The sequence below is a fragment of the Erythrolamprus reginae genome, chromosome 1 (genome assembly GCF_031021105.1).
Source record: "Erythrolamprus reginae isolate rEryReg1 chromosome 1, rEryReg1.hap1, whole genome shotgun sequence".
Classification (NCBI taxonomy): domain Eukaryota; kingdom Metazoa; phylum Chordata; class Lepidosauria; order Squamata; family Dipsadidae; genus Erythrolamprus; species Erythrolamprus reginae.
The window spans coordinates 331,232,600-331,259,015 of NC_091950.1; the positions used below are offsets into that span (position 1 = coordinate 331,232,600).

Here is a 26,416-nt window from a genome sequence, read left to right on the forward strand (position 1 = left end):
ATCTACATTGGCTTTATAATAACATATATATAACACTGCACCATAAATCGATGGAACATAAAACCCCTAAAAACGAATTCAGAAATACCCAAAATGAATACAAATATAGTATACACAACTAAAGAAAATAAACACACAATTCCACATACTAGACATAAATACCTAATATCAGGTAGAGATAGTCAACAATATGGTTGACAAACTGTATCTTTATTATTGAAACTGAACATTTTATATGCTCTAAGCTGATTTGTCTGTCTATTTTTCCTCATTTCTTTCTTTTTTCTTTGTATGTTTTGTTTGTTTTGACTGTTTTTATATGGAGAAATTTAATAAAGATTAAAAACAAACAAACGAACAAACATATATATAGCCCCTTTGAGTTTATGGGAGTGTAGCCAATGTAGATGCTGAGATATTGCTGTTGTTGTTGTATTTGTTTATATATTTAAGCAATTTACTGCATATAGTTGCACATCTTTCAAGAGCGACCCTAGGGAGAACACAGAGTATTAAAATAGAAAAGCCCTGCAAACTCCCTAACAATATGCATGATAAAGCATCCATAAAAATAACAATCCAAAATAGTAATAACCCCAAAACATCCACCCAAACCATCCATTTTCAATCAATAAAGACCAAAGGAAACAGATCCACCAACAGGGCAGGTTTAGCCTCAGGACTCATCTAAGCCTTTAAGCCCGCTCTCCACCACTCCTTTTCTTGCTTTGTAGAAATACTATATTCATAGGGAAATAATCAATGAGTTTGAGTTGAGGACTGCAAGATTTGAGCAAAGATCCTTGAGCAGGTAAGCCACCTAGCTTCCCTTCTCACAAGAATCTCTGGGAGTTGGGTGGCTTATAAATTACAAAAACATGTAAAATATGTCTAAAAAGAGTTCCGATATTATTTGATATATTTTTTTAAAAGGTAGGGCTAAAAACCCCCCACTATCCCAGTTTGAGCAGAATTCTAGTTGTTTCCTGCTGTCATATTATATAGTGCATTAAAAAACAACAACTTTGAGAATAGATGTAGGTAGCACAACATTAAATTTATTTATTTTATTTATTTATCTTTTTGACTTCTGTGCCACCCAATCTTGAAGGACTCAGGGTGGCTTACAACAGCGGTAAAAGTACAATAAGAATAAATACAAAACAGTAAAAGAAGTCAAACAGTTAACTGAGGTTAAAACATAACAATTAAAAAAACCATAAAAAGTTATTATAAAAAGAAAATGGGCCATTACTGTGTCAGCTTTCAGATGGAGGGTTTCTGTTTTGCCAGTCACAAGACCTAGCACAAGAGTTACATTTTATTTTCCTCCTGGACAATTTTTTTTTAATAGAAAGGAAAATGATAGAGGAATGTTGGAAATGGGCGATACAAATAGAGAAGGATACCTTCTTGGCCTTTCTGTAAAGTTTTGTCAGGGTAATTGCAGCATAGAAATCCTGTAAATGAATGAAAGAGAATTTACAAATGAACTTATGTACATGTGAATAAAGAGATGAACCTATCCTAGATTGCTTTTTCCAGCACTTAGGTAGAACTATTTAACATCCACATTTGTTTTCAAGAGACACAGACACTACTTTCTAGTGGAAACATGATCTTTGAAGAGTGATGTTTGTTACGTTGTGGCTGTCCATACAAGAAAGGATGCATGTATATTCTCAAACATCTGGTCTTTGCTTCAAAGGTGAAACAGCTGTTCATCGATGGACGCAGAATTACTACGTACCCCAATGGTACAAAGATGGAAATAAGTACTGATAAAAAGACAGCTACGGTTACTTTTTACAATGGCGATATCAAAAAGATCTTAGCAGATCAGACAGTGGTGAGTATGTTTGTTTCTATCTTTCCGCTTTAAAGCTATAGTTTTAGAAATAGACTTCTGAATTCTGAATGATTAATCTTGAGGGAAAAAAGGAGGTAAATGGGAGGCCATGTCAGTTTGTTGCAGCAAAATATGCATGTGCACAAGCAAAAAATCACCAAAATCTCTTGCGTGCGTGTGCGTTGCGCAGAAACAAAATCTCGCTGGGATGCACACATCCACATGCCGGCGACCTGAAACTGCGTGTACGTCTCCCATTTTACTACCGGTATGCAGTGTGGCCCACACCAGGTAGAACCCAATAATAGGAAATCCCTGCTGATTTTTTCTTCAACAAATCCAGAGATCTGCTTCTAGCCTTAACTCAACCTCCGGGTCCTCTTTGCTGCACAAACCTTCCGTCTTCCCAGAGTGCCTGAAGATATATTTAAAAATGGAATTGCAGACATCAGCCCTAGTTGCAGACAGTCTGGAGGGCCTGAGGCTGGGAAAATATTCTTGAGGGATGTTATTATATACAAAGAAATAATTTTAGCAGCTGCATTTGGATTAGACTGCTGAGAAATACTGGGGTCAGCTGCTGTATTAATATTGTATGTTATGTTTGAATATGCATGCAAAGTACTTGAATTGAAAAACATAGTGGTTTCTTCTCTTCCTCCTCCCCCACTGCTAAACATACTGATGTATTTATAAAGGAGAATATTTAGAATAGAATAGCTTACTTCTTTTCTTGCAGACATTTCATTACATTTCATTACATTTTATTTAGTATTAGCAGTTCTGTGTTAGCAAAAACTTCAGAAGAAAAGGATTTAGGGGTAGTGATTTCTGACAGTCTCAAAATGGGTGAACAGTGCAGTCAGGCGGTAGGGAAAGCAAGCAGGATGCTTGGCTGCATAGCTAGAGGTATAACAAGCAGGAAGAGGGAGATTGTGATCCCCTTATATAGAGCGCTGGTGAGACCACATTTGGAATACTGTGCTCAGTTCTGGAGACCTCACCTACAAAAAGATATTGACAAAAATTGAACGGGTCCAAAGACGGGCTACAAGAATGGTGGAAGGTCTTAAGCATAAAACGTATCAGGAAAGACTAATACACTTTAGATTAAAGATGAACATACACAGGCAGAACTCAATCTATATAGTCTGGAGGACAGAAGGAAAAGGGGGGACATGATAGAAACATTTAAATATGTTAAAGGGTTAAATAAGGTCCAGGAGGGAAGTGTTTTTAATAGGAAAGTGAACACAAGAACAAGGGGACACAATCTGAAGTTAGTTGGGGGAAAGATCAAAAGCAACATGAGAAAATATTATTTTACTGAAAGAGTAGTAGATCCTTGGAACAAACTTCCAGCAGACGTGGTAGATAAATCCACAGTCACTGAATTTAAACATGCCTGGGATAAACATATATCCATCCTAAGATAAAATACAGAAAATAGTATAAGGGCAGACTAGATGGACCATGAGGTCTTTTTCTGCCGTCAGATTTCTATGTTTCTATGTTTCTATTAATTTCATTGAATCCTAGCACTGATGATGTTACCTAGTTTGGATAATGAAACGTGTGAGATATGGGACCCAATTATTTTAATTCTCACAATTCAAAAGACAAGTCTGGTTCACAATTCAAAGGCTTATGTCAAAGAAAAAGCATTTGCAAAGGCGGCCTCCAGGTCTCTTCCCAAGTGGATTGAGTACAAGGAGAGCAAAGCACATTCTACAATCCATACATTTTATACCCTCCACACAATGCACGCCACGCCAAAGAGGACCTCCCCACACCCCTTTATTCCGCTAAGTTACTTCTTAAGTTATTCTGTACTCTAAAGGGTCAGCATGACAATTTCTCCATAGCAGCAGATACCTTATCTTGCCCACTGGTAGCTTCACCCTGGCTGGATGTTCTTATCTAACTGAATTGTAGCCTGGCCATGGATGTTCCTGTTGCCTGGCCTTGGGTGTGTTCTTGTTTTACAGGAGGATTTGTCACAAGTCATCCCATTTTACTGTTTTACTGAATACGTCCTGGGTTAATTTGTAACAGAAAAGAATGTTATAGCTTATAAAATAATAGTGATGGCAAAACTTTTTTTGCTTGGATGCCAAAATGGTATTATGAGTATGCCCACACCAGTGAAGGGCTACCAAAATTTTTACTACCACACTGTGGGTGTGGCTTATGCAGGACGCCCTGCATTCTCTTTCAACATTTTTCAGTGCAAATTGGGTGCTCTGGGGTGGAGCCCCATTTTTTCTACCCCACTGCATTTCCCCCCATCCAGGCAGTAGGCCCACCCCTGACCCACACCCAGTAATGGGCAGCCAAACTTTTTACTGCTACACTGTGGGTGTGGCTTATTTTGTGGGTATGGCTTGATGGTCACGTGACTGGGTAGGAGTGGCTTGCCGACCATGTGACCAGGTGGGAGTGGCTTGAACGATGACCATAGTTCAAGTGAACTGTTAAATCCTTGACTTACAACCTCACCAGTGTTGCTCTCTGAGGTGACAATTTGGTTTGTGTTTCCCGCGCTCTCCTTCTTGGGTCACCCCCCTGTCTCAGGCTGTGTAGCTAGGCAAATGGGTGCCGATCAACTGTTGAGAAAAGAGGGGGGAGGAAATGGGCCCCCTGCAACTCCTACCAGTGCTGGTCTCCCTGCCGCTTTCCGAGGAAGAGGAGGAGGATGGAAGGGGAGGGGATAGTCAGCTGGAGCTGGGCACACAGCTTTATTTCCACTGGTGGAACTGTGTTCCACCCCATCCTGCCTGCTGCCCTCCCCTGCCCACACCCATAATGCAATGCCCTCCACCATGCATACGCACATGCGAACACACACACTTGCTTCCCCCCTCCCCATATGCATGCAGACCTCAATGAAGTCTCCAGACTTCTGATTGAGTCATTGGGCCATTTTTCACCTTCCCCAGGCTTCAGGAGCTTTCCTGAAGCCTGGGGAGGGTGAAAAACAGCCCAAATGGAAGTTCGTTTTTGAATTTACGGTAGGCCCATTATATCATTTTTCACCATCTACAGGCTTTCCTAAAGCCTGGGGAGGGCGAAAACAGCCTCCCTCGGCCTCCAGAATGCTGAAAATCAGCTGGACAGCATGCACATGTGTGTTTATTTATTTATTTATTAAATTTGTATGCCACCCCACTCCGTAGATTCGGGGCGGCTCACAACAGTAATAGAAAAAACAATGTACAATACAAATCTAATAATTAAAACTAAAAACCCATAATTTAAAAAACATGCACACAACATACCATACAGAAACAATATAGGCCTGGGGAAGTTATCTCAGTTCCCCCATGCCTGATGGCAGAGGTGGGTTTTTGGAACTGACATAGGTCAATGCTTTGAGTGCTTTATATATGGCTCCACATTCCATCTCTGGCCCATGTGCCATAGGTTTGCCATCATAGATATATAAAATATATAAAGCTTATTAGTACATTAAATACTTTTATAAAAGAGTAACTCATTATCATTTATTTCAAACAGTTGCAAAAAAAACAAACAAGCTCAGGGAGTACCAAGGACCCCTCACACTGGAAAGAAACTTGCCATGCAAGTAATGCAGCTAGCTTTTATTACTTTTGTCACAAAGATATTAAATTATTTTTATTTACTAATTACTTTGTATTACTTTTGTCACAAAGATATTAAATAAAAGGAAATGTTGTATTTAGATGATATCTGGGGGAAGAGATGGTAAGCAACCAAGATTTGTTCCCTCTTTTTCAGATTTATTACTATGCAGATGCACAGACAAGCAGGACTATTTATCCAGATGGCTTGGAGGTGCTACAGTTTCCAAATGATCAGATTGGTAAGTAATGTTGGCATATTAAGGTTTAAACCAACTTATTCGGCAATGTTAGGTGGTAGATAATACACTAGTCTTTCCTAATCAGATATGTTGGACTACATCTTACATGATCCTAAACTACTTTGGCCATTGAAAATGTACTTCAATTCAACACATATATAGTTGATAGGAGTAGCAATATAACTTCATATTAAAAGTAACATCCTTTTGTACCACTCTCCTTATGAAATGGCCACCAAAATAGACCCTGAATACATGTGCAGACCATGAAACACATATATTAATAAAGGTAACATATTTTCATATATTAACTTCCTTATTGCCCTTCAGTAGAAATTCCTGTGGTGGTTCACAATAGACAGATCTGTCTGGAGCAGGAGATTTAGGACATTTAAAAAAATTGTATTATCAATCCATAGTGGTATGCTTGCTGTATTAGAATCAGCAGAAATTTTCAAATGATCACTTATTATTTTTAAACAGAAACATCTCATAAAGATAGATATTAAATAAAAGGAAATTTAATATCTAGATATTAAATAGGTAATAGATATCTAATAGATAGATAGATAGATAGATAGATAGATAGATAGATAGATAGATAGATAGAGATTTTCTGCAGGAAAGTAAAACTTATGATATTATGGCAGAAACTGACATTTTTGCGAGGTGGTACATTATTTCTTTTGTTTGAAGTAAATGATTATTTATGCACCTTGTCACAACTGCAAAGCAGACAAGTCTGTATGGAATAAGATTAGAGTTTCCATGATCAATCTTTAGTGATTTGTGTATTAGAATTAGTAGAAATTTACTCTTTGTCTCCAGAAAAAGAAAGCACATTTATAAGTCCTTATATTTTTAATAGAAACATGTCTAACAAATAACAGAGTTGGAAGGGACATTGGCGGTCTTCAATCCAACTCCCTGCTCAAGCAGAAAACTCTATAACATTCAAGACGAATGATTGTCCAATCTCTTATTAAAAGCCTCCAGTGTTAGAGCCCTCATCTAATGTAGGTGTGTGTATATACGCAGGCACACACGCACACACAGATATTTTTTCCATGTTATTTTATAGCGAAGTAAAAAAGGCATTATGCCAGAAACTGACATTTCTGTCAGGCGGCAGATTGCTTCTTTTTGTATGAATATTCATTTATCTGCAAAACTGCAACATGCAGCATTTATGCATATTGTCATAATTGCAAAGTAAGATATACTGTAATATCGTTCTTGAACTTTTCTTGATTTAATTAAGGGAACTTCTTTTGACATCTGACGTTACTAGTTATTAGAGCTTGTGTGGTAGCTTTAGACTTGGAAGGAACAATTTTAAGGAGTGTGATTGTGAAATAATATTGGGTTGTATTTTTTTTACAGTGGAGAATTGCGTTTTACATGCAATACATGCATTATATATAATAGCTTGCTACTACAATACAGCAATGATTTTTTTTGGTACATATTCTACTCATCTGTTTTCTGTTTGGAAAACAATATATGTAAACTACCTTCCCTTAACTAGGGAGCTGAAGCCTCATCAGGGTTAGAATTCAAACAGGCTACCATTCCTGCATAGGGAAACTTTTGTTGCCTGCTATTGTTAGATCAGTACAGTATATATAATGGCTATGTGTATGTATTTTATTCATAATACATTCATACCAGGGGTGGGTTCTAACTTACTTTGCTATCGGTTCGCTTCCTCCCACATGGCATAGCCTCGTGGACATGTCTATGCAGAGTGGAAAAATATAATTTTTTTTAAAAAAAGCTGAAAACAAGATAGCAATTGCATTGCCACAAACTCAGCTTCTGCACATGTGCAGAAGAAAAAAACCCCTCCGGGAATTAAAAAAAACAATTTGGCGCCCAAAAAGCTGAAAACAAGATGGCAACTGCATGCGCAGTGCCAAAAACTTGGCTTTTGCACATGCACAGAAGGAAAAAAAAACAGAAAAAAATTCAAAAGAAAATTCAAAAAAAGAATTCGGGGAAAAAAATTCCGATATACAGTGGTACCTCGGTACTCGACCACAATTCGTTTCAGAAGTGTGGTCGAGAACCGATTTGGTCGAGTACCGAATTTATTTATCCCATAGGAAATAATGGAAATGGATTTAATTGGTTCCCAGCCCCTGTTAACTCGCTGGGAACCAATTAAATCTATTTTCTTTATTTCCAATGGGATAAATAAATTTGCTACTCCAAGCTGCAGGAAAGGTGGGGGCTGCTGGAAGCAATGAGGAAAGGAGCCCCCAGAAGCTGCCATCCCGGCAGCTTCAGGGGGGCTGAGGAGCTCTCTAAGAGCTCCAAGCTGCAGGAAGGGTGGGGGCTGCTGAAATCTTGGCAGCTTCTGGGGGCTCCTTTCCTCATTGCTTCCTTTTATTACCTGTAAGCAGCTTCAAAAACTTTCTCCTTCCCTGTGGCTCCAACACGCGGTGATTTCCCTTCTAGTAGCAAGAGCGCCGGGAAGTCACGTAATGAAGGGAAGCTGCTGGAGCTGCAGCAATTGCTGAGATGGCTCCATTGGCTTCCCTTCACCACGTGACGTTCCCGGCGCTCTTGCTACTGGAAGGGAAATCGCCGCGTGTTGGAGCCACAGGGAAGGAGAAAGTTTTTGAAGCTGCTTACAGGTAATAAGAGGAAGCAATGAGGAAAGGAGCCCCCAGAAGCTGCCAAAATTCCAGCAGCCCCCACCCTTCCTGCAGCTTGGAGCTCTTAGAGAGCTCCTCAGCCCCCCTGAAGCTGCCGGGATTACATTTCGGATAATGAACAAAATTTTCTCTGGCTGTTCGGTATCTGAATTTTTGTTCAGATACCGAAGCAAATTTTTGCCGAAAATTTTGTTCGTTATCCGAAATGTACGAGAAAGGAAGCGTTCGAGTACCGAGGTACCACTGTATATTTTTTTTAAAACCATAGCTGCCTCTATGGACCAGCACCGACCGAACTAGTTCCATGACATCATCATGACATCACTAGCGGGTTGCTACCCATTTGGGTGAATTGGTCCAAACCGGGAGGAACCCACCTCTGTTTCATACTAGGACACTAGGGGCAATTTGACTTACAAGGAATTTTGAATTATGCCCTTCTTAACAGAAAAATATCATCCTGATGGTACTGAAGAGATCATCTTTTCGAACCAGACTGTGAAACGTCGTTATGGTGGAGGTTTTGAGGAGACCATTTTCCCAGACGGCACAGTGGTTAAAGTAGAAAAGTAAGTAATTACAGAGATATAGATTGGACACAGAAGACAATGGTACTGATTTAAGTCAACGTATCCGTTTCTTTGTCAGGAAGAGACCAGATTTGCTGCAAGATTTGCGAATCCTGTCTAGACCAAACTATAGAAAATCCTCAATGTATGACTGTAACTGAGCCCCCCTCAATTGCAGATGTAAATCCTGACTGGTCATAAAGTGGGTCACCGCATAACTGGATCCAATTTTATGACTTTTTTTTGTGGTGGTTGAGAAATTAATGTGGACATTCATTGGTAAGCAAATCCATTGTTATGTGGTTATTTTTTTGCTGGAAATTGAAAGCAAATGGTGCTTTCTGGCAACAACGTTGTAAATCACAGCCATGTGATAATAAGGGCTCTGCAAATGGCTTGTAAATGCAGGCTGATTGCTGAATGCCCAAAATGCAATCACGTGATCTCAGGGAGACGATATCAGAATTTCAAAATGGTGTCGTAAGTAGTTTTGTGAAAGAATTTGATGTAACTTCAAACCGTCACTAAGAGATCAGTCATAAATTGATTTACAATTCATTTATAAGCCATTCTTGATTTTAACTTGTGCTTTGTTTCTGTAACATTTTTTTCTGAGGAACCCTAGTTAATTTTTGTTAAATAAAGTATTTTTGTGTGATAGCCATCTGGCTTATTGGCTGCCTTACTAAACTTATAAAAGATGCTTAAAATTCCTTGTCTTTGGACTGGGAAAGTGCTTTGACTCTTAAGTGCTTTGAAGCCATTTTGTTTTGAAGATATTACTTTGAGGACATATTATTTACTTCTTTACAGAAACGGAGATAAAACGATCCACTTTCGTAATGGGCAAAAGGAGATCCAAACTGCTGGGTCAAAAAGAAGAGAGTACCCTGATGGTACTATAAAGACCATGTACGCTAATGACCAGTGGGAAATGAAGAACATTGGTGAAGAGGTCCAAATGCAGAATGACAAGGAAGTGCTTATGCTAGACGAATGACTCAGTCCCCTAAATGGTGGCCTTCCAAAGGCCAATTGCAGTTTTTCCAAAAGCCTTCTGCCAGTGTTAAAATTCAAACTGCAAGCAATACAGATAGAATGCAGATTGCTGCAAATTAATATAAACGGTGGCATAATTAGCATTTTTTTTTAAAAAAGAAACCACATAAATTCAATATGAATTTATTTTTGAAAAGATTGGTGTAAAAAATGGCTGTTCCCATCCGCCTGAAGTGGAAAGGAATTCTGGAATCATGGCGAAAACCTGCAGATCTTATTAGCTTTTGTTTGAGCTGTGAGGAGTTGTGAGGAAGAATTAAGAACCTCTATAACTCTAAAATCATGCAAGTACAGTGGTACTTCTACTTACGAACTTAATTCGTTCTGTGACAAGGTTCGTAAGTAGAAAAGTTTGTAAGAAGAAGTAATTTTCCCCATAGGAATCAATGTAAAAGCAAATAATGCGTGCAATTGGGGAAATCACAAGGAGGGTGGAGGCCCTGTTTCCTCCCAGGAGATTCCTAGAGAGGCCCCACAGAGGCTTCTCCCTGCCTTTTCCGGCCCTGTTTCCTCCCAGGAGATTCCTAGAAAGGCCTCAAAGAGGCTTCTGCCCACCTTTTCCAGCCCTGTTTCCTCCCAGGAGATTCCTAGAGAGGCCCCACAGAGGCTTTTTCCTGCCTTTTCCAGTTACAGTTTCGAGGCTTGGGTTTGTAAGTGGAAAATAGTTCTTGAGAAGAGGCAAAAGACCTTGAACACCTGGTTCTTATTTAGAAAAGTTCATAATTAGAGGTGTTTGTATGTACCACTGTAATATGGAACATTCTAAATGCAGTGGAATGGTGCCCTAGAGCAGTGTTTCCCAACCGTGGCAACTTGAAGATATTTAGACTTCAACTCCCAGAATTCCCAGCCAGTGAATGCTGGCTGGTGAATTCTGGGAGTTGAAGTCCAGATATCTCCAAGTTGCCAAGGTTGGGAAACACTGCCCTAGAGGTAGAGCTCTCCCTTCACAATCTTGTGGCTGTGAGTTTGATCCTAGGTAGCGATATTTCTTTCTTTGGGCATAATAACTCTGATGTGAACTCTGCAATGATATAAGGAAGGGCATCCAGTTTCAAATGCTCTGCTCCAGTCAGTTGACCCAAGTCCACTCCAATGCAAGGGGTTACATGGTAGTTAAAAGCAAAAAAAAACCCCAGTATATTCTAATTAATCAGTCACAATGACCTCTAGCATGTGGAACATATTGTGGTGATATCAGAAATGTGACACAGATACATTAACATCATCACACATAACTGCATCCAGAGGCCTGATGGAAATACATAAGCTATTTGGGTGAAGGTATTGCAAATCTTTTCTCATTTGCATCATCATTTTTATCATGCAAGTTTGAATGCTTGTACTCATCTGTAGCCTTTTGTATGTGGCAAAATAAAATTACCTTCCCAGGATCTGGGTTTTGAGATTTCTGTGATTAGCTGAGTCATTATTTGATAAGCCAGGGTTTGTTGAATTTGTCATAACTGACTGGATTCTCCCAACATGCCAAGCGATAAACAGTGATTTACAAATCATAATGAGATCAAGCTAAAATTCATACTATATTGTTGTGTGCAACTAGGCTGGAAAATATATCTTTCAGCCAGGGAGCTTGGGCACCTTTTGAAAAGGCAGCAATAGATATTCCTGGAGCTAGAAGGGCTAGTACAGGGGCGGGTTCCTCCTGGTTCAGACCAGATCACCTTAATGGTTAGCGACCCGCGAGTGACATGATAATGATGTCACAGATACGGTTTGGCCAGTGCTGGTCTGTCAGCGCCGCCATCTATTTTTTCCAGAATTTTTAGCAGAATTTTAGGTTTTTGGATGACTTCTCTGCTTTCCCTGCTTCAAATAGAGCCCTCCTGCCCGCCCCCAGAATAATAGTCATTTATTTATTTACCCGAAGCACAGCTGATCAGATCCTCAGCTGTGTTTTGGGCTGAATCCCAACAGAAATGAAATTCCATTGGGAGAACGCAAACATGAAACATTGTGGTGTGAACCAGTGGCGAAGGTAAGTGGAACCCATCCCTGGGCTAGTAGTGGGTGGAATTGACTGCACACACCAATCAAGTAGTTGCTGAATGAAAAGGCTGTTTGTATGCAACAGGAAGGTAAAAGCCATCCTTGACTTACAACCATTTGTATAGCAACCGTTCAAAGATAAATGGCACTAAATAAAGGGAGTTTACAGCCCCTCCTTGCACTTATGACTGTCATAGGATTCCCCACAGCCGCGTGATCAAACTTTGGGTGCTTGTAGCATCCCTGGGTCTTTCAATTGCCATTTGCAATTGCCATTTCCCAACCAGCTTCTGATGACCAAAGTCAATGGGGGAAGTTGAACTCGCCTAATAACGTCATGATTCACTTAACACTCAGCTCTGTGAATAAATTCAGGTACTAAGATGTGTAAATTACAGGAGTTCTGTGTCCCAGTCTCCCTGTCACTCAACTGTCTTTTTATTTCTTTCCCTGGTATTAATTTTTCCCAAGTTGGTGATTTTTAAAAGTGTTAGAATATAATGTGTATTATCTCTGTTTGTGTGGCTAAGAATTGGTGGTTTGTAGTCCAAGTCATATAAAAAGTGCTGAGTTTGGAAAGGCTTACCTGGTGTCACATCTTGTGTTTGTATCTTGTGTGGGTCCTTAGTGACAGGATGACTATGTGGATAGTATGTCTATGTTAGACCACAGGAAAGACTTCTGTATTTTTGACATGTTCATGGGAAACAAGCTATTTGACCTTCTATTTTCACTTTTGTATTTTTGATGCTAAATTTGAATGCAAATTAAAAGTGTCCAAAAGACTTTTTACAATTAAACAATGATACACTAGTACAACCAACACATTATTTGTTTATACTGTTTTACTGATTCAAATGCTGTAATCTGAATAAATTGGTTTATATTTTATCTCTTTTCTTTCCATTATTTGTAGAAATATACTATTTTGAAGGAGATCATTGCAAATTTCCCAACATTTGCACTTATATTGAGAAGAGAATTGTTTTAAAGGAAGAAAAAAGGAAGAAAATTTGGAAGTGTATAGGAGAGAATTCCAAAATTTCCCTCCTGCTAGATAAGTTGGATTCTACTGATTTTATTGTCTGAGAAAGATAGGCCTTGGTCTGGCACCCCTGGTGGGCACCGTTGAGGAAGTCTAATATAGGAATTGTACACATTATAGTTTTGTCATCAGCTTTCAGGTTCTTTCATCAAAAAAGAGTATAGAATTGCTCAAACCATTTGTCTACTGGTTAATTAAAGCTTTGTTTATTTTTTGATATTCTGATTGTGATTCCTTACACATTAATTTATGGATTTCCTGTATTACACTTTTGACATTCATTCCGTTCTTCGACGCTTCAAGTGCTGCCTCATTGAAAGGAAATATAAGAATAAAGTCACCTACACGGGGGAATGGCCGTCTGTCTTTATCGGAGAGAAAATAAGGAGGAATAGTTGTCTTATGGGTGTAGAACTCTAGTGAGTTAAACCAATGTGAGGACTGTACAGATTCACATAGCGAGTGACTAGTTCTTAACATCGGTCTGCTTGTGGACAATGGCTTCAATTGGATAGATGCTTGGGGCTTGTGCATCTTTTCACGTAATTGCGAAGTCAACGTTTTCCGAGGGTATGCACTAACTGTTCTGCCATAGGTGGGTGCTCTTTTATTGATCTGCAAACAAGATGGAGAAGGGGAAGTTGTTGCTGATTTGGTTCCTTTCCCACAAGCCAAGAAATCCACTGGGATCTCTGACTGGCTTGTCAGCATATATTGTGAGCGGCTGAAGCACGAAATCCTCCGATTGGTCCCTCTGCTTTTTCTTAGAGAGTCAACTTCCTTGTAGTTCAGCAAGTCGACAATGTCATGGAGCAGCTTCCTTTTGACGCTGACATCACTGGCACAGTCTAAACGCAGGCCTGGGCTGTGGTTTACTTCTAAAAGCCAGGGTTTCATTTTCTCATCGACCAAAATGTCAAACCCAAAGAGCTCAAAGCAGTTGGAAGTGAATGGTACTGAAGTGGTGATGGCCAACAAAGTTAGAATGACTATATGGTTGATCCTTTTGCACAGGAGCAGGTCATCAAAACCGCAGCTCCGTAAATAGGTCCGGAATCTGCTAAAAGTCCATTTGCATCCAGAGCCAATGACATCTTTGTCCTTTCTGTATGATGGTCCAAACTTGTTGATGCTTGTGTTTGTCAAATGAGCGTAAATGTTGTCAAGGGAGCTAAGGTCAAACTTCTCTGTTGCAAACCTCACCAGTCCTTCTTCGTATATATAAATTGTAAGGGGGTAAAAGCTTGTAACGCAAACATAAATACGGAGGTCCCATTTGTATCCAGAAATAAGCAATGGGTTACTGATATACTTTTGCACAATTACCATGCAGTCATAAACAAAATCCTTAATGTCTTGAAAAATGAGGATGCCTCTCCCGCGAGACCTATCAACTGGTTTGCAGATCCAGTAACTCAGCTTTTTTCCTGGTATTTGCCTCTCCTTGGAGTACTCAGTTATAAATTTTATATAATCATTGGGCATGATGAAAGCCACTGGACTGAACTCATAAAGGGTGGTTCCATAGATTCCCTTCATGCGTTTCAGATGTCTTGCCAAATAATCTTTCCGAGTGATTCTGATGGTTTCTGGATAGTGATTGAGCCTCTGCCATGGTTTGATGCTCTGATGTTCTGTCATCCGGAAATGGCAATTCCTCCAGTACAAGTTCCAGTCCTCATGATCTTGCTCATGCTCATCATATTCAATCCAGCCACGTTCCAATAAAATTTCACGAACTAGTGAAGGTACACTAGCCTGGAGCCGGAACACTAGTGGCTTGCTGGTGCCTCCAGGTTCACCTTGTTTTGCTGTTGAGAAACTCTTATTTCCTAAAAAATTAATAGGGGCAGATAGTAGGGCAGAAAAAAAATCATTCAATTGACGTGAATGATGATATGAAAGAAATGCTATTGCTATCTATTGCTAGCTCATATTTTCTAGGAACTCATTACCTGAGTCTGTGGTTTCGTCACCAAACCCCCAAAACTTTACCCTTAGACTGTTGACCTCCCCCGATTCCTAAGAGGTCAGTAAGGGGCGTACATAAGTGCACCAGCGTGCCTACCGTACCTATCCTCATGTTTCCCTCTTATTAGTACCCATATCATGTATATAAACAGTGTTATATCTATGTGTACTACCAATACATACTTGACAAAAATAAATAAATAAAATAAAATAAATAATTTGAGGACTAAAAGAAAATCCAAACAGTATAAAAATAACCTGTATCTTTAACATTTAAGTGGCAATATAGAAAACAATTTGATAATCTTCTTTGGGAATAAGGGCTGTGAAACCAGAACAAATTCTGAGCAACTTAAGTCTATGTTTTGTTCTTACAGTCTGATCTTTTTTCCAGCCTAACCAGTTTTAATTGGATAATTGAAACAGACATACAGTATTTATAAATTAGGTTACTTCTTCAGATTCCTCTCCTAGCTGTCTGTGCCAAATGCAAGTCTAAATATCTTACTGTTGTTACAATGTAAGAGCTTTATTAATTGAAATGAAAAGAATATCTTGTCCAACATTTTAATATATAGTTAGCATTCAATATAGTCATTGCAATGCAAACCGGTGGCGAAGGAAAGTGGAACTCATCCCTGATTATCATATGCCTATCATGACCAGCAACCATGAAAAATCACAATAACGTTTGATTTAAGAGCCTGAATCATAAGCTTTGATTGTCTTCAGCAAGTTTGTAATTCCATGCTTCACACTGATAAACAGGTAGTCCTCGCTTAGTGATCACAATTTGGACTGACAATTCCATTGCTAAGCAACATGATTCTTCAATGAGACACCGCATGGCTGCAATTTTGATTCTACTGCTGACCAGATCATGAAATCGTGCGTACACCATAGCAGTTGTAAGTGTGCGGGCCTGTGGTATAGTTACCTTTTCAATACTCTTGTAATTTCAGATAGTTGCTAAACGGTTGCTTATTAAATGAGGACTACTTGTACCTATATCATTGTTTAGAGAATGAACACTTTTCTTAACTAAATACTATTGCCATATTTCAAATAATGGTTCCTACAAATGAACTAATGAACTAATGAACTATCCTACTAGTTCCTTAAAAGCAATATTTTTTTTGGCCATAATTTCCCAACCTTTTGTCCTATAAATTTATAAATTTGATTCCATGTCCATAATTCCCAGATGAATTTACTGGCATTTTGGGTCATCTACATTGAGAACTAATTTTTTCCTGGGCATGAATGCTGAACATGTCAATAAGCACATCAATTCCCTTTCGGTAGCACATGCAAAGCCAAATGAAAGTCAGAAAACCAAAATTTAAAACTCCAGAGAATCTGGCTTCTTCTGTTGACAGAAAGCAACAAGCTGGGTAAAGTAGCTTCATCTTGGCTGGCATAAAGATCTGATCTGTCTAATACTTTAAATAGTTTTCTGCTGAGGTCAAATTGAGAATCTGCTAATTATGGAAGATTTATTTCTATCTATAGTGTTCCCTCAATTTTCGTGGGTTCGAACTTCGCGGATAGCCTATACGACGTTTTTTCAAAAAATATTAATTAAAAAATACTTCGTGGATTTTTTCCTATACCACGGTTTTTTCCATCCGATGACATCATAGGTCATTGCCACACTAATAATTTTTGCAAATAAATAACAACAAAAATTATTGTTAATAAATAATTATGTTTATAAATATCAGGATCATTATTCAATGGTGAGTACCAGTAATAATGATGAGTAAATGGTTGTTAAGGGAATGGGAAATGGTAATTTAGGAGTTTAAAGTGTTAAGGGATGGCTTGTGATACGGTCCATAGCCAAAAATGGTGTATTTACTTCCGCATCTCTACTTCGCGGAAATTCGACTTTCGCGGGCGGTCTCGGAACGCATCCCCCGCGGAAATTGAGGGAACACTGTATTGCTATAATCTAACTGTTACATTCAGTGATATTATCCAAAGTGTGATGTTTGCTCTAGAAACATAGAAGACTGACGGCAGAAAAAGACCTCATGATCCATCTAGTCTGCCCTTATACTATTTTTTGTATTTTATCTTAGGATGGATCTATGTTTATCCCAGGCATGTTTAAATTCAGTTACTGTGGATTTACCAACCACATCTGCTGGAAGTTTGTTCCAAGGATCTACTACTCTTTCAGTAAAATAATATTTTCTCATGTTGCTTTTGATCTTTCCCCCAACTAACTTCAGATTGTGTCCCCTTGTTCTTGTGTTCACTTTCCTATTAAAAACACTTCCCTCCTGAACCTTATTTAATCCTTTGACATATTTAAATGTTTCGATCATGTCCCCCCTTTTCCTTCTGTCCTCCAGATTATACAGATTGAGTTCATTAAGTCTTTCCTGATATGTTTTATGCTTAAGACCTCTAAAGATACATCAATAAATATTCTATTATTAAACTATTCTAGTAGTATTCCTGGTTGTTAGAATATGTGCAGCACCTACTGTAGGTGTAGCAAAACAAACATCTCTACCAGCTTTTACATTTGCTCTTGGAATACAATTAGCACAGCACAGGGCACCGCCCCCAGGCTGTGTGCTCTCACCACTTCTTTTCTCTATATATACCAATGACTACATCTCAAATGATACACCAGTTAGGCTACTGAAGTTTGCAGCTGATACAACAGTGATTGGTCTCATTTGAGACAACGATGAAACCACATACAGATGGGAGATTGAACAACTAGCCTTGTTGTGCAACCGGAACAATCTGGAACTGGACATTCTAATGTAGAAATGGTGGAAGACTTTAGGAGAAACCTGCCCATTCTACCACCTTTTACAATACTAGACAACACAGGATCAACAGTAGAGAACTTCAAATTTCTAGGTTCTATCATATCTCATGACCTAAAAGGGTCATCTAACATCAAAAACGTCATCAAAAAAGCCCAACAAAGAATTCTTTCTTCGTCAACTCAAAAAACTCAAAGTGGCCAAGAAGCTGCTGATACAATTCTACAGAGGAATTACTGAGTCTGTCATCTACATCTCTATAATTGTCTGATTTGGTTCTGCAACCCAACAAGACAGAAACAGACTTCAGAGGATAATCAGAACTGCAGAAAAAACCATTACAGTACTGCCAACCTGCCTTCCATTGGGGACCTGTATACTGCACGATTCAAAAAGAGGGCTATGAAAATATTTACTGACCCCTTGCATCTTGGTCATAAATTGTTTCAACTCCTATCCTCAAAACAATCCTATAGAGCACTAGACACAAGAATAGTTTCCCCCCAAACACTATCACTCTGCTAAACAAATAATTCCCTCACCACTGTCAAACTATTCATTAAGACTGCAATACTATTACTATTAGTCTTCTCATCGCTCCTATCACCCATCTCCTCACACTTATGACTTTATGACTGTAACTTGTTGCTTGTATCCTTACAATTTATATTAATATTGATTGTTTCCTGATTGCCTATCTGTACCCTATGACAATCATTAAGTGATTCTTGACAAATGTATCTTTTCTTTTATGTACATACACTGAGAGCATATGCACCAAAGACAAATTCCTTGTGTGTCCAATCACACTTGGCCAATAAAGAATTCTATTCTATTCTATTCCCATGGTTTAAAGTGCTTGCAATTGATCCTTGCATATTTACTCAAATCGCATGTATATTCAACTGAGTTCATATTTGTAAGAATTTCTAAATAAGCCTAGAATTGGAGCTTCAAGGTAATGTGTCAGCAGGCTGACTGGTATCTTTCCATCATATCTGCCACAGCTACGTTAGCGCATGATGACTCTGCTCAGCTAAAATAAGTTAATTTATATGCATGGTATCTAGGCCAGTTTTCTTGCTACTATATAAGTAGTCCTTGCTTGACCACCATTCCTTTAGGTACTGTTTGGAGTTACAACAGTGCTGACTGAGGAGAATTATGGCCAGTCCTTGACATAGCAACAGCACCACAACCAATACAAAATTCGCAATGTCCTGCAGTCATGCAAACACCATTTGTGACTTTTCGCTTCCAACACCAAAATCAATGAAGACAGCAAGAACTTGCCAATGACATTTTGTCTAACCCAGGGGTGTCAAACTCACATTGACTAGACCAGATTATCTCCGAGACCGCCTTCTGCCACACGAATCCCAGCGACCGGTGAGGTCCCACAGAGTTGGTCTCCTTAGGGTCCTGTCAACCAAACAATGTTGGCTGGCGGGACCTAGGAGAAGAGCCTTCTCTGTGGGGGCCCCAGCCCTCTGGAATCAACTCCCCCCAGAGATTCACACTGCCCTCACCCTCCTTGCCTTCCGAAAGAGTTTAAAAACTCATCTCTGTCACCAGGTGTGGGGTTATTAGATCTTCCCCCTGGCCAATGAATGTTTCCTAGTGTGACTGTTGTATGAATTGTTAATTGAAGTTTTAAAATTAGAATTTTTTAACAATTGTTTACGTTACTAATTGGATTGTTTTTCTACTGTTTTATTATGTGGCGTGAGCCGCTCCGAGTCCCCAGAGAAGGGCGGCATACAAATTCATTTAAACTTAAACATTGTAACGGCGGCGATATGTGACGTATCGGGAGTTTTCTCCTGTTCGCTAAACCAATTGTAGGTGTGGCCAGCACGTGACTGGATGGGAGTTTGACAGCCCTGGTCTAGCCGCTCATGAGATTCACCTAACAACCCACAACTGAAGCTGCAGTGACATCATACTTCATGACCATGCTGCTTAATGACATTTGCTCATCTCAATTAGTATTGTTAACTGAGGGCTACCTGCCTATCTACATTAGATTCAAAACAGATGCTTTGCCTAAAGGCATAACTCGTTTGTTATGTGTATTTGTGTCAAATTTGTTTGACAGAAATGAAACGTTAAAACTAAAGAAATCAAAAGTACCTTTCCTTGGGCTTCTTGGTTCAGCAGGATTTTCATTACTATAAATATGTAAAAGTAAATGATTATCTGTCAATATCTGATAGGAAAAAAATGTGTAAAATATTCAGATCAGCCTAGTAAATGGGAATGACCTGGCAGCTTATAGGGACTGAAAGAGCTTTATATCTAGTAAAGATATATCTCTATTACTGTATATCTCTGCTTCGAAGGTAGCAAACATCAAATCGTTAAAAAGAAAAACAACTTTATTAACAGCAATAACTAATTGACTGATTATATGCCATAAAAGAGTTTTCAGCTCCTAAGGACATGGATAGATTTTCTCCACAAACAACAATACTACAAAAATCATTATACACTTAATGAAAGTTCATAAATAACCTTGCAATTCAAGAGAGAGTAGAAATTAGTTAGCAATTACTCCACTCTTTGGAATTCACTTAAATCCATTTGAGGTTACTAGATCAACCTGCTTCAATTGCTGAGGACAAGGTGATTTTAAAAAAAAACCTCACTGGGGCCAGTAAGCAGAGTTTGGCATTCATGTTTCTTATATTTTTGTTCTGGATTTCCCACATCGCATTGGTAGTTCTGACAATGTGGTTGCAAAATGCTCTATGCTGATCATTAATGCTTTCACTTGAACTAAGTCTTGTTTTGCTTTGTCCTTTCCTGATCTTCTCCATATAAATTTAGATGGTAAATTCCATGGGGGGAAAATATTGTCTTTTACTTGTCGTGCCATGACCTCGTTTAATGACAGCAGGAGATGAAATGACCATTTCATTACAGGGCTGCTGACTTCTTTATTGATCCTTATTGGAATGTTTTTCTTCATCACTGTGAAACTTTTACCCTTAAACCTTTTTTTCATCTAATAGTTTCTGTAGTGAAATCAATGTCACTGCAGGGGAAGGAAGCAGGTTAAGTTATATTTCTCTGATAAACTCTACCATCACCATCAACAACAAGAACATAGTTTTCTTAGAAAACGGATTAGATAGATAGATAGATAGATAGATAGAGATAGATAGATAGATGACCATAAAGATTGGACACATTTATTCTGTGAGTCACCTCGAGTTTTCGGAGAAGGGCGGCATACAAATCTAATTAATAATAATAATAATAATAATAATAATAATAATAATAATAATCATCATCATCATCATCATCATCTCAGTGACAACCAGATCTTTCTTATCCTTTCTTTCTTTCTTTCTTTCTTTCTTTCTTTCTTTCTTTCTTTCTGTCTGTCTGTCTGTCTTTCTTTCTTTCTTTCTCTATCTATCTATCTATCTATCTATCTATCTTTCTCTCTCTGTCTCTCTGTCTCTGTCTCTGTCTCTGTCTCTGTCTCTGTCTCTGTCTCTGTCTCTCTCTCTCTCTCTCTCTCTCTCTCTCTATCTATCTATCTATCTATCTATCTATCTATCTATCTATCTATCTATCTATCTATTCCATTTTCTAAGAAATTATTCGATGGCTAAGTATCAGCATTTTAGCCAGGAGACAAATATCTATAAGAAAACATTGCAAACCATATTTCCTCCATAGCTGTGCAAATTTTATCTTTTCTGTGGCTGGTGTCCTTTTCCCAGAGTGTCATCTTGACCATCTCATGCCAATTTGAAGCTTCCTTCCTTCCATTCTAATTGCCCACCTTTTGAGGAAAATCCACCTTTTGAATGTATTGTTTACAAGTTCCCAATCACCATAGAAACCTATGATGTGGTTCAGGTTGCCCATTCCAACATTCTGTTTCCTTGTTCTTTTGTTCTCCTCAGCAGAATATTCAGTGATATCGCAATATCACTCACTGGGTGGTGGCCAAATCTCCATTATCTGTTTCTGACACACACTTGTGTACAGGTGGGGGTTGCTGCTCCTGCCATTCCTGGTGCACACTGTGCATATCTCTAGCATGTGTGTGTCCAAGTGAAATTTTGCTCCTGCGTATGCGCAAGAAGCAAAATCTTGTGAGGGGACGTGTGTGTGTAATTTTGCTGATTATTTTTCCTTCCACGCATGCGCAGAAGCAAAAAGTTTGCCAAAATCTTGCACTACCACGCATTCCCTCATGAGATTTTGCTTCCTGCGCAAGCGTGGAAGTTAAATCTGGCTCGGATGTGTGCACACACCTCAGAGACGCGGAACCAGTAATGGGCAACCAAAATTTTTACTGCCACACTGTGGGTGGGGCTTATTTTGTGGGTGTGGCTTAATGGTCATGTGACTGGGTAGGAGTGGCTTGTCGGCCATGTGATCAGGTGGGAGTGGCTTGAACGATCATCATCATTAAAGTGAACTGTTAAGTCCTCGACTTACAACCTTACCAGTGTGGTGACAATTTGCTTCGTGTTTCCCATGCTCTCCTTCCTGGGTCGCCCCCTGCCTCAGGCTGGGTAGCTGGGCGAATGGGCACTTCCAGAAGCATAAATGCTGCCAGTGCCGCTTCCACCCATGCCTTCTGCTTGCACCTCAGGTGGGAGGTGGCCGGGTGAGGCTAGAAGGGGAGCCAGGCAGGAGAGATGGAAGCTCGTCCGAGGCCAGGAAGGAGGAAAGAGGAAAAAAGCAAGGAGCACAGACGCAGCAGCAGCAGGGAAAAAAAGGAGAGCTGAGCTGAGACCAGTAATCCAGGAAGTGAAAGCCGCTGATCAGCTGGAGCGGCACACACACTTTCATTTCCGCTGGTGGAACTGTGCTCTACTCCGTCCTGCCTGCTGCCCACCCCTGTGCGGAGCTGTGTGCACAGCTTAATTTTTGCTACCGGTATGATGGCAACTGTACCGGTAGGAACCTGCTACTGCGTGTGTAGAATGGGCAGCAAACACTATGTCATATTTGATTCCCACAGAGATATGAACAAAAATGGCAACAAATGAAATCAAAATATCTGTTGCACATTTGTTTTCCTTGTGGTTCTCTTTGCATTTAATTAAGCAACTATACTTAAAGAAGAGCTGTGGTGGAGCAGTGGTTAAAATGTAGTATTGCACTCTAACTCTGCTCACATTGCCAAGTGGTCGATTCCCTCAATCCTGACCAGCTGAAGGATGACTCAGCCTTCCATCCTTCCAAGATCAGTAAAATGAGGACCCCAGTTGTTGGGGGCAATATGCTGACTCTGTAATTTTAATTTAATTTATTAGATTTATATGCCAACCCTCTCTGTGGACTTGGAGCTGCTTAGAGAGGGCTTAGAGAACTGCTTAGAAGGGCTGTAAAGCACTGTGAAGTGGTATGTAAGTCTTAAGTGCTATTACTATACCAGTGATGGCGAACCTATGGCATGGGTGCCACAATTGGCAGGCGGAGCCATATCTGCTGACATGTGAGCCATTGCCCTAGTTCAGCTTCGACATGCATGTGTGTACCAGCCAGCTCATTTTTGGCTTGCACAAAGGCTCTGGGAGGGTGTTTTTGGCTTCCAGAGAGCCTCCGGTGTGATGGGGGAAGGCGATTTTACCCTCTCTGGGTCCAGGGAAGCCTTTGGAGCCTGAGAAGGGCAAAACATGAGCCTACTGGTCCCACCAGAAGTTGGAAAACAGGCCATTTCCAGCCTACAGAGGGCCTCCGGGGGGGGAGCTGTTTTCACCCTCCTTAGGCATTGAATTATGGGTGTGGACATTCACGCATGTGCGACAGCGCGCACTCATGCTCTTTCAGCACCCAAGGAAAAAAAGGTTCACCATCACTGTACTATACTGTAATGCAGAATTGTTAATGTTGTGGTAACTAGCATTTGAAACAGTTGTTTATTAGCTGTAAACTTTAAGATAAGCTGCAGTTTTAATTCCTTTGTTGTTGTAGAAAGGCAGCACCCCACCCTCTGGAGAATGAAATATTTTAGGAAATATTAAAAAGGCAGAATATTATATTTCCCTAATGGAGAAACATGTTTTTGTTTTAGAGGCAGGAAGCAGCTCCAGTCTGCCCCCCAAGCAGAATTTTTTTAAAATGCAGATTTGGTAATCCATTCAAGACAGGAAGTTTTGAAACTCCCTGCAGCAAAATCTAAACAAATGCAGAATGCTAGGATTAGAACCAGCCCCCTCACTCAAGATCCAAAACAGGACAAAGCCATTAAGCCACAATAGGAATTGCCCAACACCTTTTCGGAACACAAGACCCTTCATGGCACCATCCCAGAACAGTCCAAACGTCACCTGGGAGCTCAGATAAACAATACGCCAGAGGCTGACCAGATAAACTCAAACATCTAGGATTTGCATTTCCTCTTTTGCCTGTAGATCCAGTTATAACCCCTATATCACCCTGTGGGAATCTGACAAAAGCCAATAGGACATTATGTTCTTGCACAGGAAAAAGGAAGCTCAAGTGCAAAGCTTAAAAGCGGCATACAAATCTAATAAATAATAATAATAATAATAATAACAACAACAATAACAATAACAACAACAATAATAATAATTTTAAAAAACCAAAAAAACCCACCTCACTCTCTTACCCATTTAATTCCTGCTGCTCCCAACTCAGTTTTTCTTCTGGAAGTGAGCTAAGATCAGTGATAGGCTCCTATAGGTACGGTCAGGTATGCAGAACTGGTAGAAAAATTTTGAATTTCTTTCCTTCTTTCTTTTCCTTCTGGGCTCTGGGTATGTTTTTCCTATCACAGTAAATGAGGTTGAATGTGTATAATTTTAGAAGAGCTGTGTGTGTTTGTGTGTGTATATATATATAGTGTGTATATAGTAGATAATGTATATTTTTGTGTGGTTGTGTATAATATGTATGTATACATATGGTATATATACATAGAATTAAATAGTATATTTTGGATGTTCAGTAATAGTAAGGGAAACTATCTCTGAGGCGAGGAGAGGCCAGGCACCCTAACCCTAACCCAAACCCTTGATGTGAGTGACGTCAAGTTGGCCACCTTTAAGCCAGTCACATGACCTTTAAGCTACCCCCTGATGGCATGATCGTCAAACCACTCCCACCTGGTCACGTGGCTGGCAAACCACACCCACAAAATAAGCCACACCCACAGTGTGGTAGTAAAATTTTTTGCAGCCCTTCACTGGCTAAGATCTGTACTTATTTGGGAATTGAAACTTCACATACCTTTCCTCTTGGGTGAGTTTGGATGACAGTGCCGGTGCTCTTGGGGTATAGCAATTATCCTCATGGTCTTCAGCACAACCCATTGGTTCAGGAAAAAGGCATCATTTAAATTTGCATCTCTACTTTGGCTGACTTTTTAAGGTTCAGGTGAAAATTCAGAAGCTATCGAAATAAGCATTAGTAGCTGCTTCTCTTACCTGGATCTTTCATGGAGCAAATAAGTCACAAAGATTTGAACAGTTGCCTAGCAATGTGAAACAGATCCTATGAACACAAGTACTGCCCTCATCACAAAAACCTTCAGCTACCCTTTCTTTTCTTTAGTGCATTTACTTCCCTGTCTCTAACAGGATCAGAGAGATCTTAGATGACCAATGTCTTTGTCAGCTGTTGTTCTTGCTGGACCCATGCAAAGTTCATCAGTTAAGTTTTCTTAACAAGAGTGGAAACAAGAGTAGCTTGGAGCAGAGATATTTTTCAGCCATTAAATACCTAGAAGCATTTTCTCCTTTTCTTCCTGCCTCAAAAAAACACGTTTCTCCATTTGACACCCAGGGAAATATAATATTCTGCTTTTTAAAATATTTCCTAGAATATTTCATTCTTCAAGGAGAGGGGTGGGTGCTAACGTTCTGCACCAGATAGATTCAAAACCTGCATCCTTTGTTAATTTTTGAAATATGTTTACATTGTAGAAAGGATAAGCTGGAACAATACGGCAGTCCTCGACTTACAATCATTTGCTTAGTGACTATTCAAACTTATAAAAACACTAGGGGAAAAAAGAGACTTACAGGCCAGTCCTTGCAAATATGAACCATTGTAGTATCTCTATGGCCACGTGATCAAAATTTGGGTCTAGGCAAAAGGCATGTATTTATGACAGTTGCCGTTTCTTTCGATCCTATGATGCCCAGCCACCTTTCGGCAAGCAAAATCAATGAAGGAAGCCAGATTTGCTTAGCAACTGCCCAATTCACTTAACAACTGCAATGATTCATAAGCATAGCATGACCGGTTGTAAAAGTGGGCAAAACCTGCTTAACAATGTGGAAATTCTGCTCACAATTGAAGTTATAAGTTGAAGGCTATCTGGATAGTTGTCTTTCCCCCCCCCCCCCACTTTTCCTTCTTTTATACATACTCTATTTTTGGAGCATAAGATGAACCTTCGTCCCTGTCCCCCCCAATGATGGGCATTAGCTGATTCTGTAAACCGCTTAGAGGTGGCTGTAAAAGCACTATGAAGCAGTATATAAGTCTAAATGCTATTGCTAGTTGTATAAATGGGGAACTACCCAGAATTCCTAACTCTAAAAAAATGTTCGCTCCTAATTTCAACAAGATCCAGTTGCAATCGTCAATTTATATCCGCTATGTCAATTTAAACAGTATA

At 39.5% G+C, this 26,416-nt stretch overlaps 2 protein-coding genes across 13 annotated transcripts in view; one reads left to right on the plus strand and one right to left on the minus strand.

The window, feature by feature from the left end:
- LOC139157263 (centromere protein J-like) overlaps positions 1 to 11,389 on the plus strand; it is a 37,333-nt gene extending 25,944 nt beyond the window's left edge. For all 3 annotated transcript variants that reach the window (XM_070733842.1, XM_070733843.1, XM_070733844.1), the window contains 4 exons: positions 1,709 to 1,849; positions 5,609 to 5,693; positions 8,802 to 8,922; positions 9,736 to 11,389. In XM_070733842.1, the coding sequence (XP_070589943.1) occupies positions 1,709 to 1,849; positions 5,609 to 5,693; positions 8,802 to 8,922; positions 9,736 to 9,922 (534 nt within the window). In that variant the 3' untranslated portion in view covers positions 9,923 to 11,389. The remainder of the gene's footprint in view (positions 1 to 1,708; positions 1,850 to 5,608; positions 5,694 to 8,801; positions 8,923 to 9,735) is intronic.
- TTLL2 (tubulin tyrosine ligase like 2) lies at positions 1,051 to 25,310 on the minus strand. 10 transcript variants are annotated; one of them, XR_011557452.1, is made up of 4 exons: positions 25,021 to 25,108; positions 24,401 to 24,559; positions 19,930 to 19,967; positions 1,051 to 1,460 (listed from the first exon to the last, which is right to left on the minus strand). XR_011557452.1 is itself a non-coding variant. In XM_070733850.1 (4 exons), the coding sequence occupies exon 4, from the start codon at positions 14,675 to 14,677 to the stop codon at positions 13,220 to 13,222; it is 1,458 nt and encodes a 485-aa protein (XP_070589951.1). In that variant the 5' UTR covers positions 14,678 to 14,868; positions 19,930 to 19,967; positions 24,401 to 24,559; positions 25,021 to 25,309; the 3' UTR covers positions 12,822 to 13,219. The 10 variants fall into 10 exon arrangements, 5 of the variants coding, with proteins under 5 accessions (XP_070589951.1, XP_070589949.1, XP_070589946.1 ...); XR_011557453.1 differs by having other exon boundaries at positions 24,388 to 24,559; XM_070733850.1 differs by lacking the exon at positions 1,051 to 1,460 and adding an exon at positions 12,822 to 14,868 and having other exon boundaries at positions 25,021 to 25,309.
- Between the last annotated feature and the right edge of the window lie 1,106 nt (positions 25,311 to 26,416).